Source organism: Protopterus annectens, chromosome 7.part0 (assembly GCF_019279795.1).
Source record: "Protopterus annectens isolate FY-2018-M chromosome 7.part0, PAN1.0, whole genome shotgun sequence".
NCBI lineage: Eukaryota > Metazoa > Chordata > Ceratodontiformes > Protopteridae > Protopterus > Protopterus annectens.
The window spans coordinates 1713731190-1713756819 of NC_056739.1; the positions used below are offsets into that span (position 1 = coordinate 1713731190).

At 36.5% G+C, this 25630-nt stretch overlaps 1 protein-coding gene across 2 annotated transcripts in view; it reads right to left on the reverse strand.

Moving 5' to 3' along the window:
- FAM237A (family with sequence similarity 237 member A) overlaps positions 1-21302 on the reverse strand; it is a 151923-nt gene extending 130621 nt beyond the window's left edge. For both annotated transcript variants that reach the window (XM_044076123.1, XM_044076122.1), the window contains exons 1-2: positions 21215-21302; positions 3825-4231 (exon numbers count right to left, since the gene is read on the reverse strand). In XM_044076123.1, the coding sequence (XP_043932058.1) occupies positions 3825-4224 (400 nt within the window). In that variant the 5' untranslated portion in view covers positions 4225-4231; positions 21215-21302. The remainder of the gene's footprint in view (positions 1-3824; positions 4232-21214) is intronic.
- Positions 21303-25630: the final 4328 nt, after the last annotated feature.

A 25630-nucleotide genomic window follows, 5' to 3' on the forward strand; every position in this document is an offset into this window, starting at 1 on the left:
AAGTGCAACACATGAAAATTGTACTGTATTTCTTTGATTTTTTTTTTTTTTTGCCAGTTGCCTGAGAGTGCCGGTTGCTTGAGTTCTGGTTAACTGAGAGTTTACTGTAGTTGATTCTGAGTTACAGAAGATATAGAATTTCTTTCCAGAGTAACAGCATGGCTCTGACATATTGATGCATCCAGGATCATACTGAGGACTGACAAGCTGCTCTCGCATGACTGAGTCAACAAAACCTTTTAGCCCACAACTAGCTGACCAAACTGTATATTCATCTGCATTTAAATTCACTTACAGCTTCCTAGGTGTTTACTAGGCTAATGACCACAAGGACCTTTTTAAGCCTAGCCACGCATCCCAAATCTCTGACAAGTTCTGTTACCCTTCATAATGGTAAGCAGGAGCTTGGGAGATGAAACATGTACAAGCAGAGGCCTGGGAGATGAATCGTTAACAGGCTGCCTGTGTCCATTAGATTTGCAGGTGCCAAACCAGGGATGAATTTCCTGCTCCCCATCCAATTGTCCAAGTTATATTTGATTTGGGTTAGGGAGGAACTCTACTTCACATGGATGGGTAGCCTGTTCCAGAGAAGGGGTAGTTCATAGGTATGTACTAGGCTAGCTGGCCTTGTGGACTATTTAAAGCCTAGGCCAATTTCTACTTCAAAGGTGAGAATTAAACCCTGTACTTTGTGTCTGTGAAGCAAACACCTTAACCATTATACTAACTTCCGACCCCCTAGGATACATACCTGTCTCTCCAGCAGGTCCTATTTATATCACAGGTAAGGTTTAAGTCTTTAGAATGGGTAATTCTGGTGCCATTTGTTTTGCAGATATGCAGGAGGTCCATTGGTGCTGTTTGTTTTGCAAATATGCAGGAGGTCCATCAGAGTGGACTCTGACAATTCCTTGTATGGCAGGCATAGATCTCCCCTCACAGCCTGTAGGAGACAGAATACAGGGATAGGGCCTTGAGTTGGTCTATGTAGCACATTACTTACACCCTGTATTAATCAATTTTTAAAGACCTCAGATTGTCTTACATTGACAGAGAGCATAGGGGACTTTAGCCAGCCAGAAACACTATTTTTTATCCTAAGATGATAATACATTTTCCATTTAATCAGCTAGCTTCAAGTAAAGGTGTTTTGAGATATTGTTCACTGAAGAAATACACCATTTGGAAGGTGTTTGGAGCAAACCAGTCTGAAAGAATTTGGGTATAGGAATACATGTTCTCCGACTAGCAGCAGTTTTTAATAAAGGGTCATAAATATGCTATTTGGCAATTGTGGCATCAACTCTGTAGTATGACACTATTATCTAATTCCACTAAAAATACAGATAAAAATCAAGGACTTTGAAAGGAAAAATAAGAGAAAAGAGACAAGGCTAACTTATGAACATAATGTCATGCCTGCAGACCAGATTAATGATAAACTAAAGCATAGTACTGTACATGTAGGAAATGGCACACTTCTGAGGAAAAACAAATACATTGTAGTTAAGGGTTAAAACTCTGAAGATGAAAAAGAAAAAAATTATGGGCATGTATTTGTTGGCTCTTTTTGTTGGTTTACAGAATACATTGAGTTATTATTTCACAGAAGGCAACAACAAAAATAAGGCAGAGAATTATATTCCCTTTAGATTTCAAATACATACTTCTGCCTGTACAGCAAAGGGACTGGCACCACTCAGTTTTTACAAGACTGTAATTATGTTTAGTTGTGCTTTCACTGTAAGATGCATCATCGAATTAAGTGTCCCTTTGAGTTACTGATTATTGAAGTGGTGAATATCATCACGCTTCTGGATCTGTGCCAGTTTACTACATTGTATATGAGCTGTTAATGAGCTGCTTCCTGTAGAGCAGGGTTTGAGTCCCTCGGCCTTCATTTGCCTCCTGCATGACATTGAGCAAGTCACTTAACTAGGCAGTGCTTTGGGCCAATGGTGAAACTGGGTTAAGCTCCTCAATGGTCTCCTAGACTGTATATCTAGTAACCTCCTGTAAACGTATTATAATGATAATAGGGAAAATATGTGATGTCAAAAGGTACACTTAGACTCGTAAAAAAGAGATATAGTTATGCATTAAAGAAGCAGAAAGGAAACTGACAAAGGCTCATCAGCTGGTCTGTCTGCAAACATAGCAAGGGAACTACTGTTTTTATTTATCAATAAGCTGTGATATAGCATAGATGTTTACATAAATGTATGTCAGACAGAACTAAACATCTCAGATAACTAGAAGGAAAGAATAAATGATCATATCAGAGTGTCCAGTGAGTCACAATCTAATATCATAATTAGTAACAACACAAAGGGTTTAGAAAAGGAAGCACACGTTTCTGCTGATGATACAAAGATCCGTAATATGGCTAACCTTTCGGGCAGAGGAGTAAAAGAATGGGGAGAGATTAGAACATTATTTAGAAAAGAAGCAGAACTTGATAAATTACTTTCAGCGTGAATAATTGCAACTCCATACACCTCGAATGCAAAGGTCAAAGGAAGAGTGTATGACAGAGGTGTGTGTGTGTGTGTGTGTGTGTGTGTGTGTGTGTGTGTGTGTGTGTGTGTGTGTGTGTGTGTGTGTGTGTGTGTGTATGCATGTGTGTGTGCGTGTGCATGTGTGCGTGCGCGTGTGTGTGTGTGTTTGTATGCATGTGTGTGTGTGTGTGTGTGTGTGTGTGTGTGTGTGTGTGTGTGTGTGTGTGTGTGTGTGTGTGTGTGTGTGTTTGGGGAGGTAGGGCTGAAATACTGATAAATGACGATGATGATGATGATGATGATGATGACAGTCTACTAGCACAGTACACAGAGTTAGTGTAATGACTTATTAGTGGACTTCATCCTGAAATCCTAAGTTTGATTCCTTCTGTCACCATTGCATCCTGTGAGGTGATATACACATAATTTTAACTATACTGCCACTCATGTGTTACTCATGAAAATGGAAGTAGAGTTTAGTACATTTTAACAGGTGTACTGATAAATGAACTAAAAATACTGGCTTGTAATTGGTAATGTAGTATGACAGTACCTCAGAGTGAGTGGTCATTAAAGTATACTTAGGAATGAATACTCACAGGTAAGGGCAGAAGGTGACAAAACTGCATGAAGTGGCAACTGCATGCACTGGATTTTGATGCAAGAAAGAAAGCAAAATATATAAAAGTGTGCAACTGGCATACAGGAAGTTCAGTGATGAAGAGGAAGCAAAATATATAAATATGTGCAGGCATATAGGAAAATCATTGATGAAGAGGGCAGCTGAAGCTGAAGATATAGTAAGTTTTATTAAGTGCCATGGATAAACAATCAGTTCCTTTCTACAGACAGTGTATGTGTTTATTTGTAATCTCAAAGGGAAAAAACATGCTTAACATTTTCATTTTCTGTGTTATTACTTGTGATCATATTCATTTGACAGTGCATGTGCTCATTTGTAACCTCAAAAGGAAACACATGCTTAGCATTTTCTTTTTCTGCTTTATTAATTGTGACCATATTCATTCAAATTAACTCCTAGAATTGTCTGATTAGACCATGTTAAGCAATGCATGTCATTTCTGTGTTTTATTAATGCATTTGATATTTTCTGCCATTTTCAAAATGGAATAAATGTGTGCAGAGGAAAATGATTACATTCGAGCATCAAAGAACCAAAAATCTGATACAATGGCCAGAAATATGAGAGAATAATCACTTAAAATGTACTAAATAACCATCTTTTAAAATACTGTAGTATTAGACCTTTTCATAGAAGCAAAAATGATAAGGAATGTTTTGTAGAATCAAGCTGATACTCACTTCCTGTAATTTGTGAGTGAAGGGCAGTAATTTCCTGTTGACGATTTCCCAGATGTCTCCTGCCAAGACCATGAGTTCGAGACAACACGCAGTCTACGTAGATATCCCAGAAGAGTTGAGCTAGGTCCCAGAACAGAGCTCCGTGTTTCAGATTGTCTGAGGATTTCAAGTAGATCATGAAGTCCCAAAAACCAGTCACAGTGTCCGAAATACGAGGCTTTCTCATTTCAAGAAGAATGGCAGAAGATGATTCCCAGCACTGAGGGTCAGCTCGACTCAGGGCCAGTGGATCAATCTGACTCAGACAAATGTTTGGTGTGATGCAAAATGCTCCTAGAATTAGCAAAGAGCAACTCATGCGTAGATTGCAGCCTAGCTGGCCTCGACTCCCAGGATCCATTGTGGCACTACAGTATATCAAAGATGACAGTTACATATGACTATAGACTCCATCTGTACAAACCATAGTTAATAAGGAAGTGATCTTAACCCCCCCCCCCCCCAAAAAAAAAGAAATCCAGAAGACTGCAGTAAAATTGATCTTTGAATTCTTAAAGTAAAACTTTTAGATATATTTTCAAAAAATGTCTATGATAAAGATGAGTGAAAGGAATATTGCATGTTCTTCAGATTAAATATAGATAATTCTATATTGTTATATTAAAGAGTATTATATGTTCCTTTGTATGAATTCCTTGGCTTGCATTTCACTGTTCATCTTCAACATCCCATTCAGTATATCTAGCACAATATCTCTAAACAGAACTAAATTCTAATAAGAATACATCGGTACCAGCAAAGTTATTAAGCAACTGCAGAAGCATATACCCTTTACAAACTAGTACCTGTCATCTTAGACTGCTTTCTCCATTTTAAGCAAACGTGCACAAATGAAGAGGACACATACACACAAACACACACATACACTCTTATACACTCTCCCTAAAATGTGAATAAATATACATAGTTTACATAACACGCACAATTCTGAGCTGTTGCTATTTTAATTTACATACTGCAAAAAAAAATATATATATATATATATATATATATATATATATATATATATATATAAAGAGAGAGAGAGATAAAGATATCCAGTCTCACAAGTATATAACCACCATCGTGGAGAATGGAGGCGTAGTGTATGGGAAAAAGACTTGAGGAGTTGGAGCACTTCTCACAAGACATGATATGTGCATGCAAAATAATGTCAGAGTGAAGTAAAGGAATGAACCTGAAAAAGAAGGACAAACAACTGAGAAGGTGCATACACAGTAGAATATAGGAAGTAAATATTCCATGAATCTCTCATTGGGGGTTAGTGGTTCCAATGAATTGGTTATTGAGATGGGTGTTTAAGAAGGAACCTACAGAGGCATTCATAAGGTTATGGAATAAGTGGAGGAAGGCTGAAGGGCAAGGGAAGAATGGGAAGTATGTAGAATGTTACTTTTTTACCCATTTGTTAACCACTTAAGTCAATTGACCATCAAAGACCATTTTTAGCCGTACTCTATGGGTCGCAAAAGCAATGATAACTTCAATGTAAACAGACAATTTACACAGCTAATCAGCGAGCACAAGGGATAATTGGCTAGGCTTAAAATGGCTCACAAGGGCAGTTAGCTAAGTACTAATCTATGAACCTATGAACCTATGTTTGTGGAAGTGACAGGTAATCAGGCTACCTACAAGACTCACACAGGCACAGAGAAAAAACAAGCAAACACCAGAGACACTGAGATCAGGATTGAACCCTGGACTCTGTAGGTATGAAGCATGAGTCTTAACCAGTAAAAAAGCAAATGTTAAATTTATTTATTTATATTTGCTTACCAGAGTAGTGCACTAATCTTAATGGACAATTTGCAGGCACAGCCCAGGTGAATAAGATCACATAAGAAATGATCAAAACATATTTATAGATGCAAAGATATGCTACATATATATATATATATATATATATATATATATATATATATATATATATATATATATATATATATATATATATGCATATTTACAGATGCAAGAATATGCTGCAACATTTAGTTCAAGAAGCAGTTAACAATGTCTAAACATGGATGCAAAATTTATATAAATGCACTTAAGGAGTAGGCTAGACAGGCTTATTAGCTCATTCTGACAACAGGCAACTGCAATATAAGGAGTTTCCTCTTGATGGAAAAATATCCCACAGAAGCTTTACTACCTGAAATGAGTTAATCAAATTTTGTCAAAAATAATAATTCTGTGACTGGGCTAGGAATTATGTAACACTGCTCAGAAGAGGAATTGCTTAGTCCTGGCTGTGTCAGACTTAAACATATTATATTAGCTTAAGAGGGTTTAGAAGTAAATCCTCATTGGAAAGTGAGGGAATGGTTACTCCTCACATAAAATGTAAAATGCCATTGATTTTCCTGGAAAACTGGATTTGCTGAATCTGCTGTATGCAGATGATGTGGCATTACAAGCAGACTCTGAATGAGAATGTCAGCAAATGATAGAAGAATGGCTGTTAAAATTGAAGGCACATGGGAGTAAATTGATTTCAAATAAGACAATTGTAATGACAGCAATGGACGAAATTAGAAGAAACTAAAAATTGAGATGGAAGAGAAAAGAGTGGAGCAGGTTAACAGCTTCATGTATCAGGGAGGGAGGTTGAGGAGAAGGGAAATCTGAATGCAGAAGTCAAAATTAGAATCAGGGGGACTGCAGCCAACTGGCACAGAGTGTCAGGTGTAGTATGTGGCAAAAGAATTCCAAAGAAGCTGAAACATAAGGTGTACAAAATGGTGGTGTAACCAATACAACTGTATGGTACAGAAACATAGACAGTGAAGGCGGAACAGTTTAGAAAGCTAGAGGTGATGGACATGAAATGCTATAGATGGTTAGTAGGATATGTACTGTGGCACAGACGAAGAATGAGGACATCATATGCAGAAACCCAAGCAGCTCCAACTGCAGAGAATGTCAAAGAGAACAGATTATGGTGGTTCAGGCACATGTGCAGGAAAGCAGAACACAATATGTTGAAGAAGATTTGGAAGAGACAAGAAGAAGGCAGGAGGAAATGAGGGCATCCAGAAAAGATATGGCTGGATTCTGTAAAAGAATACCTAAAAAAGCAAGGTGTGACTATCAAAGAAGGTAGGAGAGAGACATTAAATTGAGAGAGAGATGCAACATCCCAACATCATGTAAAAAATGGGAAAAGAGGGGTTGATGATGATGATGGATGCAGAGAATTTGATTTACTGATACACTGCAGCTATATTTGTGTGATCACGGAACAATGGGGATAAGAAGGTTTTACCCTTATCCCCAAATTTAAGTGATCTTGCAGTAAGCACTTTTAGTTTGGTGGGGAACTGGGAGTGCAGATCCCCACAAGTAGGTACTGAAGGTCTGTCTCCCTTAAAAAGACTCTTCTTTATCCATCTTTATAGAGGAAGTCAATGTTTGATAGTGTTAATCTCCTGATAAACTTCTGCTTCCCAGTCGTAGTAAAGTCAGTTACTCGGAATCCTTTTAGGAAGCAGCATTCCGCAAAACTGTTTCTGATGGATTATGTGTTGGTTTTACTTCAGTCCCATTAATAATCCAGATTCAGTGTGACAAATATTACTAATTTTGCTTACTGTTATCCAAATTCTGGCAAAAAGCAGCAGACGGAAAGAACATGGGAAGTTATCATGAATGCAAATAAGAGATATGTGATTTATCATGTACAAAGCTACCTAATAGCAAACAGTAAAATAATTTTGATGTTACTGCTCCTCTCTAAATGCCTGGGTATATCTCTTGGCAACTATAATGACCTCTACCATTAATAATCATAGCAATACAATTGTAAAACAAATTCATAACCTTATTGCCAGACTTTATTTAACAGTAAACTGTTTAAGAATGGAAAAACTGTGTCTCCTTAAAAATGAGAACAAAACTGTTACAAATAATATTTGTAGTCAAGAGAGTTTCTAACCTCTTGTGCTATTTAGGCTAGAGCACTTTGTTTCCATCTTAATGTTACATTTGAAATAATTATAATTTTTGAGTATGGCATTAAATCTCAATGTATACCATCACATCATGTAATGTCAGGCAAATAAATAAACTGCAGTTATATCAAAAGCCAGTATTGCTGTGATTGGGATGCTGAAGGGACATTGTAAAAGGGGATTATGCCTTGTAGGGTACGTACTCTTTCCCCATGGTTGTGCAGCCATTAATTTGGTATATTTAAATAAAGAGGGGTGCCCCCCCTCGGGTTGCACACTCCTTTGCAAAAAGTCATTAATGTTTTAATGTGATTTCACTAGGTCCGTGTATTTATTCATATTTCATTATTCATACTGCTGCAGTTATGGGGTTTCATTTTATTGATGTTTGTATATATTCTTCCAGTTCTATACCACTGCTATACAATTCATGATTTATGTCTTTGATATATTGCTTTAAGTCTATATTTGTTATAAAATACACTTTTCCATGTCAGATCCTACAAATGTCATACAAAAGACTACCCGTGATAACCAGTTTCATCTTTTCATAAAGGTTGCAGTCATATATGCAAGTCCGAAAAGATATTTTGAAAGAATCAAAAATAGTTCACAATTTTCAGTACATTAAAGGGGGACATAACATTCAAGACATAATGTTAGTTTTCAATAAAAACTTGCAGAAAAAAAATGTAAGCCTTAAAGGCACATGCAGTTTATTAGACCACCATTAACTTTAGTTTTATTTTTTCGAACCCATTTTATTCTGATAACCTTATAACAAAGTATTTTTACATGATTTACCAATAGTATCCTGCAAAATAGTATGTTATACAAATATGCATATATGCTTTCCGGCCAATTCATCTGCCTCTATATGACCTATGAAATGTTTCTCATTATTACTGCTTTTAACAGATAAAACACTTTTCACAAATTAACGACACATTTTCTAAAGAAATGTTTGAAAAAATACCTACAAGCCATGGTTCTGCAAATTAAAATATATTATCTTAGTTAAACATATGCAGAAAAGTATTTCCCTTCAGCAGGCAATATTATTAATGTAGTCAGTAAGGTAATCATTTTTACATGATTTGAAATAAACTCCATTAAGGCTATGTACAAATTGTTCCATTGCTAATTAGCATATACAGATTCTTCAATTTTTTGGAGCAAAATATCACAATAACAGAAGACAAAACAACATTATGCGAGAGACCCAAAACTCTTAGGTGATGTAAGACAGAACAATTAATGTTAGGTCTACCTAATCACAATACTAAGGATGTGTCTGTAACACAATGCATACCCCCTGAAGAACATGTGACTATTTGTTCATGAATGTACTATCAATACCAGATTTTCTGCCACTCACTATATCAGTGACTGGATGTCAATAGAGCAAATCAGAATGCAAAATATATATTTTTTGTGCAGGGTCTGGTTCCATTTCCTCGCATGCACAACACACACACACACACACACACACACACACACACACACACACACACACACACACACACATGCACAACAGGTACACTGGTAAAAGTGAAATGCGTACTTAAGTTAGCAAAAAACTAGAGACGGTGTTTTTGTGTTTTTCAATCATGGAGCCATTTTATTACAAAGTTTTAAGGAATTTGCTTTCAGCTAATAATTAAATACACAACCTCAAACGTGTTGGGATGATGTCCATGCAGTGGGCCTTAAATTACATAAGGGGATTGTAATAATGCTTTGCAAAAGAATTATGATGAAATAATGCTAGTGTGTGAGCCAGACAGGAACATCATACCATGAGACAGCAGAGACACTGCTAAGTTACCATTCTGGTCGACAAAGTACGGTGATAGGTTTAAAGCAGTGAGGGTCACCATCAAGGTAAACAAGGGTGATCCTTCTCTAGACAGCTATATGTGGTGGAGGGCCTGAGTCAGATGATGTCGTTATATAAGCAGCTCCTTCCACAAAGTGACTATTATGTCATATTTATGCCTACTGTATACAACTTGGTATTTCTGGTATTAGGATGATGTAGCTGTTGTTTTCTTGGCCCTAGCTAGATAACACAACCATCCACCTTACTTAGTAATCTTATTTGCTTACTTCAGCTCCTTCTTTTGAAATACTTGCTCATAAAAATAAAAGATCCCCGCAAAAATAATTTTTTTATTAGACCGGGTTTCTAGTTTGCGCATAGAAGCTTTCAGGATTTTGGCTGTCATTTCACTAATAAGTTTTGACAGAAGAAATTTGAAACTGTATCCCCACTCCAGTTTATCCTTTGTGTAATATAAGTTCTGGAATGTTTTCATTTGTCTGTGAACTGTTCCCTCCTATTCATAAAATGGATATAACTGTGATTATTCTTATGGCTAGATGATCTGGGTAATATTCTCGGCTCTGTTTTATTAACTCCCCTCTGCAGCACCTCATTGTTCTCATAAACCCCATCCTCACCTCAGCATAGAGCTCCTCAAGGAATGATCATCTTACTTATCTAATCCAAAACTCAATTCTAAGGCATTTTAGTCATTCCTGTATCCCTGATGGGGGAAGGGACTACACTTTCCACACAATGGACATTATATTCCATTGCCATTAACAAGCCTATTATCTTGCATGTTCTGAACAAATTTTCAGAGAATATCACCTAACAAAAAGTATCTAAATACAACTTAATTAAAATGGCTTAAAGGCTATTTTGAATGTATGACTATGGATAACTTTATTGTGTATAAGCTGCAATATACTTGCACAAATACTGTAACTTTTGCCACAATAATTTATTACTTTAAATATTATCTGCTAACTTTAAATCTGTTGAAACACAAATGACATGTGGTCAGTTTACTAGTGCAGCAAGAAGTCTATTAGATAGTTGTAAAATACAGTAATTACTTTACATTCTGATGGCCACCAACACTGTTACTTTGTAGAAGCAACAGAGCCATCTCCAGGCAACCATCTTAATGAATATTATATAGATGAATTTAAAAAAAATCTGAACTTTCTTTGTCTAAAAACAAGATAGTTATCAAGACTGTGATGACTTCATGAGCCAAGATGGCAATGGTTTTATATTTTCATAAGTTATAAATGGCCCATCGTGCATCTATGCTTTTATTTGTCCTCAGGGGTTAGTTATTTTCCACTGTGCTAGGCATACGTCTCACCTCTTAGAGCAAGAAATATGGACAAAGCCTAAAATAATGCAGGCACACGGATCAAAACTACTGACTTGTTTTAAATATTGTTCTCATAAACTTAAGAATTGCTAAAATAACAGGGTTTGTGTTAGCATGCATTTTCTGAAGGTTATAAAGTCTGGAACTCAGATGCATATAGTAAAGTTTCAGTTAACCAGTACCCATGGGGATAGGTAGATGCTGGATAACTGTACTTTCTGGTTTCTTGAGGGTTACTATTAAAAATGGTGCTGACTAATACTGTACCCTATATGATTTGTTTGGTTTGACTTGTTCTCAGGTTGGGGAGAGAGAGAATGTATTCCTATCTTCCTTTTTAAAACTCTAAAACTCTAAAAATGGAGGGAAACAAAAAGTGCAACACATGAAAATTGTACTGTATTTCTTCTGTTTTTTTTTTGTTTGTTTTTTTTTTGCTGGTTGCTTGAGTTATGGTTAACTAAGAGTTTATTGTATCATCATTTAGTGATATCTGTCCTCAGTGATTTGCCAGAAAAACTGTTTTTTTGAGAAACAGATCTACAAGGAAAGGGTATCCTGTTTTTTTACTTGCAAAGGAAGACTACATATGGACAGTGCCAGCAATAACCAAACATCTATCCCCATATGTAACTTCAATAACCAGACATCTATCACCATATGTAACTTCAATAACCAGACATCTATCACCATATGTAACTTCAATAACCAGACATCTATCACCATATGTAATTTCAATAACCAGACATCTATCACCATATGTAATTTCTCTAGCATTAGCATATTAACTCATTACAACCAAGTGCATCTCCAGGTGTTTCAACAGTTAACTCCTACTGATGCCCCTAGGAGTCAAATAATGCTTGTTCATATTTGCATTAATAATTCCAAAACCATGCTTTTTCTTTCTTCTTACTTAGAAGTAGCCTCATACTCAGTAGTTAAGATAGTTTGAACTCATGGCCATAGCAGAATAATAGCCATGATCTAGTTACTATCACATTTTCTAAGCACCATGATAATACTTTATCTTTTATCACCTTGTTTGTGAACAAGGACTGGACAGAAAGATTGCAAATAATGACAAAATCTTAGAAGTTTCAATGAGAATAGGCAGTAGGTATGACAATATTAAGATAGTGACATCCATATTTCAGAAACAAAACTCATGCAAATCGGGTACCTTGCAAATTATCTTGGTATGTGCTGATTAATAAGGGGGATTGGGTTTAATTGGGGGGTACTACTTTACTTAGTATTTATCAGCTCTGTAGCAATTGCTTGTAGGAACTCCACTCAGGCAACATGTTCAGGTAATTGAAGTATATGTACCAGTGTCTTGTATATCCATTTTTAAAAGGAATTTACTCGTGATGGATAATAGGTCCTAAAGTAAGATGAAGGCTTCTTTTTAAAAATGTATATTTTAACAGGATGTTAGATACAAGTGCCACTTTTCTAAGGCAAACTGGAAGTACTGCCTGATTATATTACATGCACAGGGTCACAAGATAAGCAAATAAAGACTATGGGGATCAAACCCAGGACTACATGGTGTAATTTTATGAGCACTTTATACTCTTAATCCTCTGTACTACATGTCAAATTAATAAAATAAATAATATGTTCTCTTAGATACCTAGATAAATGTAACACTATTCAATCCTAGTTACACTTATGCTTTGTTGGAGAATGGGTGAATCATATATCTTCACCCCAAATGGAGAATGAACATTGCAGTGCAGAGATAATGTACAGGTAATGCCTAATAAAAAAAAAGTCCACCCCTTCACAAGAGTATATTAAAGTGACAGGAAGCTCATCCAGAAAAAAGCAAATGTCCACCAATTTTATACTTCCTAAATATGGCTTTGTTGTTTAGCAAGCATAAAAGTAAAAAAAAGTAACTAAAGGAAAAACAGTGACAAACCACTTTACAGCTAAATCATTATAAAGGATAAATTAATACCCCAGGGATACAATTCAAAGGGGATATTCCAGGGTGACTCTTTGTCACCACTGCTCTTTTTGTCTTGTCCTTAACCCATTAAGTTGTCTACTTAACAGATTAGGTCATGGCTATAATCTGGCTCCCAGAAAACAACATAGTGTAAAGATCTCTTATCTTATTTTTGTGGATGATTTAAAACTGTATAGTTCATCAGATGAGGAACTAAAAGGACAACAGCAAGTGGTCAAAACTTTCTCAGATGGTCTTGATAAATGTGCAAAAGCAACCTTTAAAGCAGGAAAGCTGCAGCACCAAGAAAATATCTGTCTGGGACAGAAATCTGATAAGAAAAAACTTGAGCAAGAGAGAGTGTATAAATATTTAGGAAGTGATGAAGGATTAAAAATAAAACATGAATACATTTGAACAAAACTTAGTAAGGAAAATTTTAGAAGACTAAAATTAATACTGAAAACAGCCCTGACACCTAGCACAACTTACAGTTTTGGGGTGATTGACTTGCCCCATAAGCTATTGAATCAGTTGGACAGGAAAACAAGAAAAATGCTTCATGGTTATCAAGTGATTTATAAAACTCAGTGCATACCAAAATTAGATATATTCCCCATTTTTAAGGAGGTATGGGCCTCCCTGGAATTCATTGCATGTATAGAGCTGCAATCGTAAGACTGTATACATATCTGCTGATCTCACAAGATCCAAACATAGCGAAAGTTTTAAAACATGAGGAGAACAAATCTAAGACGACTTCCCAACTTAATCAGAAGCATATTGGTGTCAAGCAGGAATAGAAATCAAACTAGAAGTAGAGAAAAATCAGGCAGCGACTGAACGTGCCAATAAACAAAATAAGAATATAAGGTAAAGGAGCAGACGAGAAGGCAAGAGATCTGGAAAATGCATAAATAGAATTGCAAGTACAAAACACTCCTAGAACCTCCTGTTGATCAGGATCTGATGCAGGAATGGTTAAGGAGGGGTGAATTTATGCCAAAAGACAAAATGTTAATTTTGATGGCCCAGGACAGTGGACTATGTGCATGTTGGTTTATAAAATCCATTAAACATGTTGGAAAAACAGAGAAATGCAGGTTTTGTATAACAAAATGAGAAACAGTCACATATGTTTTGCTGGCAAAAGGCCTGTATACTGAAAGGCATAATAATGTGGCAAGACTGTTACATTGGGGATCGTGCAAATATTATAATACTGAAGTAGTTGAGAAGCATTGGAAACATGAACCACAAAGCATTATAGAAAATGATGAAATATATATCACATGGAATCACCCATTAGCAACAGTTCAAAAAAATAGATATGAGAAAACCAGATATAGTGGTCTGTGAAAAATAGACAAAAGCAGCATTGATCATTGAAATTACTACACCCAGTGATTACAGTGTCTTATGTAGAAAGAGACACAAAGTCATAAAATACCAAGATTTGCAGGTAGAAATGGGGGCAGTGTGGAAGAAGGACACCCAGACAGTCCCAACAGTAGTAAGAGCAATGGGTCTTATAAAAAAGGATCTACAATCATATTTAGACATGTTACTGATAGATGTAACTCCATATAAATTGTAGTAGTCATTTCTGGATACATTGCAGGTGCTGCAAAGAGCACTTTTGGCTAATATCGAAGATTAAAACAATACTAATTTCATGAACTTTAATCATATTTTGACTTAGGAATGGGGTCCATTCCCATCCCAGTATTAGAAACCCAAAAGACTTGGAAAAATCAAACTACAACAGAGCAGACATGTGCAATAATACAGAGACAGTTAAGAGACACAGGGGTTACAATAACTTACATTTTATTACTTTTTCATTCAATTGAACATAATAAGACATCTGAAGTATAATCACTCAACAAAGTGGCTGTAACTGCTGGGCACATTTTCTCTGTGTGTGTGTGTGTGTGTGTGTGTGTGTGTGTGTGTGTGTGTGTGTGTGTGTGTGTGTGTGTGTGTATGTGTGTGTGTGTGTGTGTGTGTGTGTGTGTGTGTGTGTGTGTGTGTGTGTGTGTGTGTGTGTATGTGCTTCTATGTGTATGGGAGTGAGTCTGTCTGGCTGTGTGTGAGTGTGTGTGTGTGTGTGTGTGTGTGTGTGTGTGTGTGTGTGTGTGTGTGTGTGTGTGTGTGTGTGTGAAGACAATGACAGAAATTCATAAAGATTATCACAAGGTTTACACGATGTGTACATCTCCCAGTATCCTTTTTAAATCCAAAGACAGCCCTTATATGGCACTTTAGCAGGAAGCTGTGCACCTCCACATTGGGCTGTCTCTGTGGCTATGCTGTATGCTAATGAGGCAGTTCAGGAGAGAGGCATATGCTAATATGCCTTGTACTCTCTCTCCAAGAACTGCCTCCCACAAGGTTTCTATGCTGTGAGCAATTAATGAAATCACTTAGCTATGTAGAGAGCAAGGCTGCACTTACCATGCGGCAGTATTGAAAGTGGCTGAAAGGCTGTATTCACCCATCAGTGTAGAAGTAAGTGCTGGGAAGTTTAGTCTAGAATGTGTGTGCATGAGTGTATGTGAAGGGCCTGTGACTCTGTGTGTGTGTGTATGTGCCTGCCTGGAGGTTAGTAACAAAGGAGTTAGTGAAGGTATCAGTTAGGTATGTGCATGGGTGTGTGAATGGATGAATGGATAAGAGTGAGAGAGTGCAATTCCATGAATAGGGGGCTTTGTCAATGTATGTGTTTGATGCATACATGGGTGTGAGAGTGAGTTGAGGTTGCTGTCATACTGCCACACATTCCTAGGCTAACAAATAGAAGTCTACATCACTGTGTGGGGGGAACCACTAAACACCAGGGATTACTGTGATACGTGGATGGGGGGAATACTAGCCACCAGAGACTACATAAGAATTGTGCCATAAAGGCACTTAAATGGCATGGGGATTGAGGGTGAGGGGACCACTACCCATCAGAGATTACTCTAAACTTGTGTGCCATAATAGCACTTAACAGTACATGAATCTGGGGGGGAGTGGCAGTGGACATCAGAGAGACTACTCTAAACTCATGTGCTGTAATGACATTTAAACCAGTGCAGGGATCAGGGAGTGGGAGGAACACTAGACAACAGGGATAGTCCTGTTAACTTCTGTGCCATAATGGCACTTTACAGCATGGGGACCAGGAGTGCGGGTAGCCACTAGCCACCCAGAATTACTCTAAACTTGTCTGCCATAATGGCACTTAACAGTACAAAGATTGGAGGTAGGGGGAGTTTAAGGGATATGCTGTGAGACTGCAACTTTCCCTGACATCCTGGATCTGGAAAAGGAGACATGAGTATGCTTGGTCAACGCAGGTACAGGTAAGGAGACTCCAGTGTTTCAGTCTGTGTGTGTGTGTGTGTGTGTGTGTGTGTGTGTGTGTGTGTGTGTGTGTGTGTGTGCGTGTGTGTGCGTGTGTGTGTGTGTGTGTGTGTGTCTGTGTGTGTGTGTGTGTGTGTGTGTGTGTGTGTGTGTGTGTGTGTGTGTGTGTGTGTGTGTGTGTGTGTGTGAGAGAGACTTGGGGGAAATGGCTGTGCTTATATACTGTGTCCTTCACTATTTACTACCACAGAAGTGCTGATCTGCACACTGCTGTAGTTAACTCTGATTCACAGATATGCAAATGAGTTGATAATTAGGTCTTTCCTCATCATGGCTGACATAACTATGCATCTCAAACTACCGCATCATGTTAACAGTCCCATTTTACCTCAGTCCTTATTATGATGTGGTAGAGCTTTCCTGAATCTCTGGGATTAAATGCTTACATAACTTATTTCTATGTAAAATACTTTCACAAACAGCAATCACATATCCTACAGCAAGTTTAAAACATTAGGTGGAGTAACTATTTTACATACAAAATATTTTTAAAAAGTATGTAGCAATAAAAAATACAAAACAATTTAACACATAGTCCATTCTCTTAGAGTAATAATCTCCTCCAGTGTGGGTGATATCTGGAAATTAATGTCATTCCAGGAGTGGTACTACTCCTTTCTATAGGAGAGGTGAGTAGGCACTGGCTATTCATTTACAAACTCTCTGTCCCTTCTAGCATCCAAAGCACTACTTGAACTCAGACAATCTGGGTTGTATTCAAGGCTTTATTCCTCTACAACACTTAGTTGGGTTTAACACATCATAGTTATGCTAAAAAATCCCCACCTTCCTTCCATGTGTATCTTGGCATTAGTCTATTTTGCCATTTATTCAGTTTCTCCTAATTATAACTCTGCCTTTAGCTCATGATTTGATTTCTGTTAAATGCTACATTTTTCTATATGCTAGTGTTGTTTACTCTAGACATTTTACTGTACATTTGGGAGCCTAAGTGTATCAGGCCATGATGTAAGAAGTCATTTCATGATAGGGTCGTATTCTACTTAAGGACATTCACAAACACACACACACACACACACACACACACACACACACACACACACACACACACACACACACACACACACACACACACACACACACACACACACACACACACACACACACACACACACACACACACACACACATATGGCACTTTAGAATCATCAGTCCTCCCTGCTTCATGCCTTTAGAATGTAAGACAAACTACACAAGGAAAACATGTAAACTCCACACAGAAGATACCACACCCAGGAAAAAAACTGCAGATCCAAGCAATGTTTAGCAGAAACACTAACTGCTACTCTACTGTGACATCCCAAGTTTAGAAAATGTACTTCTGAATCTAATTTCTATTACAGTGTTTTCTGTTTCCTGCACTACTGACTAACACTGTCACTTCAGAAATGAGATTAATGATAGCCTCTGATATCCTATTATTTTGTTTAATTCATAAATGTAATAAATCATTGCATAAACACATACATGTAGAATACAGTTTCTATTCATCTGTAATGGTGAAACCGTATACGTGTTTACTGAAAAATTTAGGCATGCTTGCTATAAAGACAGGCTGTACTATTCCAGCATCCATACATTTCAGTAATGTTTATCAAAATATTTAAATATGCAAACTATAAAGCTATGTTGTACTATTCCAGCATCCAGTCATAGTTTAACAATTGATTATTTTAGCCTGTCATACATAGGAAATGTTCCTCCCTTGATTATTTGAATTAAGTATGTGCTTCTATAACAAAATAATCAAACATTATGTGTCTGAAAGTTCAGGTTGCAATGCCATGCATATTAAAGAAGGTGTTTCATTTAGATATAAAAACATCTACAATATAGTTTGTAAGATTTCAAAAACACTTCTCCCCTTCTTAAACACATATTGTTCCATTCCCTAACTCACTTCAAAGAAATAATCATAAATATCAAGTGAAATCTCTGTGAAAGCTCTAAAATTTCATAAATATCAAGTGAAATATCTGTGAAAGCTCTAAAATGATCAACTATACCATGTTTTCATGTAGTATTTTACAGACACCTCTTATAACATTTAAATGGTTTCTTTAATACCTTTATTTTTACTAATGCAAATGGCACTGCTTAAAATTTTCTGTCCCTTCATACTCCATCAAAACTTGATTCTGTTTACATAAATTAGTGTAGCTGTATATCAGCAACAGACTATGCCAACTGATGGACAAACAAAGAAAGAAACACTTCTATTTTCTTGTAAACCAACTTACTAAAAAAATAAAATATTAAGTAAAATGAAAGTGACAAAAATAACTTCAGCAAATAATTTCTGACAATCAGTGAACCATTGACGTTAACATGAATTGGTTTATATAGGGAGAGACTGATTTCTATATACAAATTCTTATATATATATATATATATATATATATATATATATATATATATATATATATATATATATATATATATATATATATATATATATATATATAATATATATATATATATATATATATATATATATATATATATATATTAGACACTGTATCTAGCCATAGAGCTATGACAGTAAATATCTGACTGAGTTTAGATTAAATAATACTAACTATAATATTTAAATACTTTAATATATTATCATATATGTAGTCAGAATAATAAAATTAAGTAAATGAAGACAGAGATTTTGGTAGCCATGGTGGGGAAATAAGTATTAAAGAAATAGGTAAAATCTTATTTTATTTAACAATGTGCATTACAATAAGAATAATTAAACACTGCAAACACAGTAACATATAGATTGTAAATTCAAGTGCAGGTCTGGCAGTTAGCACAAAAGATTAAGGCTATAAGCTATTAACAAATTGCTTCATTCATCCTGGTTTTAGTTCTCTTAGTCTCCATTTGTCTTGTGTGTGACGCTTGAGTAAATTACTACACCAGTCAGTGCTCCTGGGTCACCCCTGAAAAGACACTCTTGTGTCCATTTGGCTTACCTGGTTAAAAATAAATAAAATATAATTATGACAAAATGCATCCAATAAGCAAGCCATGTTTGAATGAAATGCATCAAGTAAACCAATCATATCCGAATGAATGCCAGAACTGCAGACATTGTATGACAACTCAGATCTCCAGCTAAGACTGGGTTAAAGTCTTAGGCTTGACAAGAAAAATATAATGACAGACTAGGAACAGTGAAGGCAAAATCCAAATCCTTCATTTTAAATGCATCGTATGAGTCTCTAGCAGCCCAGCACCAGCAAGTGGAATGCAATGATATAGATGAAAAGGAAAGGGTTAGTTGTTTAGTCATTTACTTTAGGTATAAAATGTATAGTGGTTTGCTGATTAAAAACTAAGTAAATAAATAAATCTTACAGGTGATCATCCATTATATTAATAGTTAGTGCAGATCCATAAACACAGTTGATATATGCTCTGTTTTGTTGATATATGCTCTGCTTAGACCTAATAACAAAATATGCAGTGGAGTATGCACTGACTGTGAAAGGTTTAGCTGTCTTGCACTGAATCCTAAATTCAGTATTATGAAGATATGAGGTGACAACCGGTGGTACCAGCATTACAAAGTCCTTGAGCAGGATCAAGTTTGAATCTAGAAAAGTTTTTTTTTCTTTCAGATGAATATGATGAGTTTAAATATATTAGCAAACTAACTAGACATAGAGAGGTTCTTATCAAACAGGATTACCATATTCTTGACCCAGTCCATTACAGGAGGGCATGGATAAGATGAACAAGAAATAAAGCCAGGGATGTGTTTACAGAAAGTCAAACAATACTGGAGTATTTCATCAACATCTATTTAGCCCAAAATCTCAAGGAGGCAACAGTTCAATCACAAAGCAAGATTCTCAAATGAAAGAGCACAAGAAAACAATTATGGGTCATCTACCAATAAATGTAAGGACATCTCTCCCATATTTTTCAATAGTAGCAGCATGTGTTTTTGCAAATGCAGAATGGTGGGTATGTACATGAAAAGTATGTTTGCCTGAGGAAACAATTGGTTCACAAACAGTAGGAGAATTCTAGCATAGGTGTGACAGGCACAACTCTCAGCTAAACAATACTGGTAACATCCAATAGGACATAGACCTGTCACGTATAGACATTAGCCCATTTTCTTTTTATTTGATTTTTAATGTTGGTACATCTACCCCCAGCACTGTACTTATGCAATGTTAACTTGGCTTTCTTTCAGATGCTTAACGGCTTCAAAACTATTAGTCAAGTTGCTACACACACGTGCACACACACACACACACACACACAGATAGAGATATAATTTGTTTTCACAAATCACATTGAGTATTTGTTAGTTTTGGATTAGATATGCTTGCATGTGTTGTTTAACCCTTTTACTGCTCATTTTACAATTAGACCTGCAAGTTAGTCATGTTTCACTTTGGTTGCAAAATTAAAAACAACTGTAAATGCATTAAGCATCTTCAAAACACAGTTCCCTTACTGCTACTATGCAATTTATGATTCTCAGCTCTCTTGGACTGTTTGGATCCTCGGTGGTTTTGTCTGCTCGTTCAGTCCTTAAAGATTATGATAGCAATGATATTTTCTGTTAATTAATAAGAGCCCTACAGTCACAGGCATATAACTATTCAGAAAAAAACACTTTATCCTATCACTTTTCTAAGACAACTCTATGTTTTAAAAAATGCTTTCAGTTTAAAGACTTTGTCTGTGTCCCCTCCTCACCTCGTTTTCAAAGAGCTATACTGTGTAAGAACTTACGCTTAAATACATAAAAGTATGTTAAATGATTATACCTACAATTCTTACCTTTAAAACTTTTCTCGGTGCGATTCTCGTCAACTCCTGCCAACTTGGTCCCTAGTGTTCCGAGTTTCTGAAGAAGTGCTTCTCTCGGTTTTAAGAAGTAGGCATGAATAATCTCCTTTTCTACGTCAATGCTCTTAAGGAAAGACTGCACCGACGGTTCAGTAGATCAGCCAATCCTTCAGTTCTTACAAGCCCTGCCTCCTTAAAATTTCTGTTTACTACGAAGTAATTCTGCATCCTGTCCACACTCTTAACATTCTTTTATTTGATGTCACCCAGTCCAAATAGCAAACTGAACTATTCAGGACCCTGGACAGGCACCGACTTACACCGCGTCCCCTAAAGGTGCTATGCTTTCAGAACCATGGACACATCCTCGGTTCCTTCTCAGCCCTGCTGTGCAAGACCACCACAATAAACGGGAGTGTTTGTGATGGTGCTGCTTTTGCCCTCTGAAAACAATACCTATTTCAAGGGCAGTCTAGGACTGCTTCTGACCTCCTGATAACAAGAACCATCTAAACTGAAAATAGCTGCCCGTATGTTTCCCGTGAACATAAGAGTGTTAATACTTTGTAACTGGTCTATTCTTTAAAATGAATAAAACGTGTATGTTCTAGGTAGCTAAAGCAGTCAGTACAACATATGCTGGTTGAGGTTATTTACACAGAATTTCTTAGTCCATGGAATACTTCTCACTGCAGCTGTAATATGTCACAGTTAATGTTACAATTTCCCTTGATTTTCATTTCGAATTAAACCTGTGCGCATCACTCATACGAACATTTCAATCCCATATTACAGAGTCAATAAAATTGTAAATACATTTATTTCATACAGAGAGCAAATGGTTGTTATACTTTAAAATTGTGTAGTTTTGTTTATGTTAATTCGTTCAAAATGGTGTTTTTTACTTTATACAACACTGTAGGGTTGCTACCTTTTCAAATGGCCAAAGTGGGACATTTTCGGGACAAAGATCAGATTTTACAGGCCGACACATACCCACGGTCAGTACAAATTCTAGAACTTAACTTTTTTGTCTAAATAAAAGCTTATTCTTGTAGCATTGTAGTTGTTTATTCTGTTTCTTATAACATTTAGGTATTTTAGATACAGAATAACTGTTTTATGCAACTATTATATAACATATAGGAAATAACTTTGTCCCAAAATCTCAGGACATTTGCCATTTTTAAATTTTTTGTCAGGACACAACTGTCTAAAGAGGGACTGTCCCTCGCAAAGTGGGACAGGTGGCAACCTTAACGAGCAGGTGAAACCCTTGGGTTGTACAGTTGTAAAAGTTATTGCAGACTATGCAGAAATGTTACTTGAACAAGTAGTAGTAGGTGATGATACTGGATTAATTCTTAACAGAACTAAACTATGCATGCCTCCTTGGGAAGTATAAACATTTCAGTTTGATCGTTAATGAATGGGTTGGGGGTGGAGGGGTTCTTCCTTCCACATTGCTATCGATTTTTCTTAGACTTTACTCCATAAACTCTTAAAATATTTTATTCAGAAAGAGAACAAATTAGAAACACTGCGGTGAATATTCCAAGTGTTGCAACCTAATTGCACGAAATATGTCACATGACTGAAGTGAAGTAAATTAATAGATCCCGATAGACAATGCCAGTTTCAAAATTATCAAACATTTTAATATGGAGTGGAATACTCTTTAAACCGCCATCACCACCGTGAATCGGATAAAGCCGACTGTGAAAAATTAATAAATGAATATATGCTCATTGTATAAGGTCAATGAGGCACGTCTGCTTGTGCATCTGTGGACACAACTCTATGCGGCTTATTCTTCATAAGAGTGACCGCCAGCCATTAGAGCATTGCTCAAATGCACGAACGGTACTTAATAAACTAAAATAGTACCTTCGGGAGACCAACCCCCAAACTCTTAAGGTTACGAGAAATATTGACAAAAACAGATTTTTGAACTCAAGACACGTATTCATGCATGTTTACACCTTAACGCCTTCAGAAGCTTATCATTTTTACGGGGCTTTGTCATTTTCACATGCTGTCTGTTTTCAGGTTATACACACACACACACACACACACACACACACACACACACACACACACACACACATTTACCTTTGTATACTGCAACTCATCACCAAAGTAGTTTCCCTGAGGTTTCCGGGTCCATTGACTGCACCCTTATGGTTATCAAGTCCCAGTAGTTTTTCCAAGTCTTAAACTGCCAGCTGGTGTTGTGCAATGCATATACTATTTACAATGCGTCTGTACATCATCTTGGCAGTTCCCTTGCTTCCCAAAAGTGGTATGCGATATATACCACTGGTTTGTGGGTAATGATTTATCACATGGTCATCTAATTGGTAGATGCACACATGCCCCCCACCCATATCCAAGGTGAAAAAATGGAGGCCACAGTCCACTCATAATGCTGCTCTCCATTTTGTGTGGTGCAAGTAATGAAGTCTGCTAGGGCTCTTTGTTAGAAGTGTAGCTAGTGTGAGGAATAGAAAGCTATTTTCATCTTTGCAAAACTTGAATGATGCAACTGACATACTCCAGGGCATGCCGCCAGTACATTACTGGTTCACTAAATGTCTAATCAGTTAAATATTACTCTCATGACATTAACTGGGAGACCTGGGGCAAAAGTAGCATAAAAGTCCATGGCACTCAAACTCATACTGAAGTGCTTCAGTTTGGGTGGGAATATTTGTATTTCACTGTAAATTTTCGTTTCTGATCCAGTAGTTTGTTCTGGACAATGATCTTCCTTCCTTCCTTTCTGATTACTGATTGGATCAGCAGGAGCTCAGCTCTGAATAAAACAGCAGTCACAGTCCTGGAGTGAGACATCAGTCTAACATCCATTCTAGATCATTGGTTCTACTATATATCGTGACTGGTGCTTTTTGGAGTCATACCAAAATAGCTGCACATTAGTGTGCTGGACATCACTAGTTGCTCCATTGCCCCTATCTTTCTATATATGCTATAGTTCACAGAAAACATGCTAAAGAGAATAAACTGAATGTAACTATAACATTTACCACTATTCTTTAACTCAGATAAGCACACACAGTATTTCACATTATACACGTTATATTTTTTGCTTACTGCACCTAATGCAAGGGAAATTAAAGGATATAAGAAACATTTATCCAGTTGTTACTTTTCTTTACGCGCAGCTTGTTTGCCTAATTTTCTCTGTTGGTAACACGTGATCTTCACAATATGTTAAAGTTGTTGACAGCATCAGCTAGCACTGTTAAAACTGATAAACTGATTTAATGCAAGAACCCCTCCATTAAAAAAGTCACCTCCTTTCTGCATATGTACAGATGCCAGTGTTAGAATATAGAGCATACAGTATCTAAAAGCATATGTAGACCAACAGGTATGTTGAGTTAACATTTACATATGCACTGGTCTAACAGAATACAGACTCTGCGGGCATGTTACTGTCATCTTTTGACTAAATGTGTTGTTACACAGGTTTAGGAATAATGCACAATTGTACTTGTAGTTTGCATTATTTATTAAATCTGACTAAATTGTGTAGTCCATACATTTCCACCATCATTTGATGATTATTTGTCATTTTGCAAAAATGCTTATCTGAAGATTTCATCACCCTACAAATGGATCTGTCCTTCTATTTTTGTAATAGTGCTGTAAAATGGCTAAGTAGGTTTAGGTGTTCACAAACACTTTTTTCACATAACTGTATCGTTATACCTATTTTCAAGGTAAAATCCTTTCACAGTACAGTGTAGGATGCATATCTATTGTAAATATTAAATTACTTGTGTAATGAATTGAAGCAAATGGAGTCTCCTTAATTTTAGTATGACAGAGTATTTTTATGTGCTGCCAAAATAATATATTAAAAAGGTCACAAGATTAATCACATGACATACTCTAATACATTGCAACAAGTTAATGTGTTTACTGCTTATACAGGTTACCGAGAGAGAAGCACTTCTTAGGCAGGAGAGCATGACTTTTGGAGTGAGAAATATGGGTATCAACTGAAGTAACTAATGTTAGGACACAGGATAGAGGAGTTTAATGTTGGTATCAATAGAAAAAATAAACATGGCACATATTTGACTCCGGTAATATCAATCTACTGCAATGTATTACTATTAACAATTAGAGAAAAAAATAAAAAAAATTACATATGTATATGGGAAATAAGAAATGTGTATATGATTAAGAAGTCTGCATTTTTAATGGTCTTTTAGGCCATGTGAAACTATGAAAACATTGGAACTATGTGTATTGACTCCGTAGTACGATTTTTGAATGTCCCTACTCTGATCCACGATTGTGGTGCTGCAGTAGCGTTGTCGCCTCACAGTAAGACGCTGACCGGTTCGACTCTCAGCTAGAGCGTCTTCTGCATGG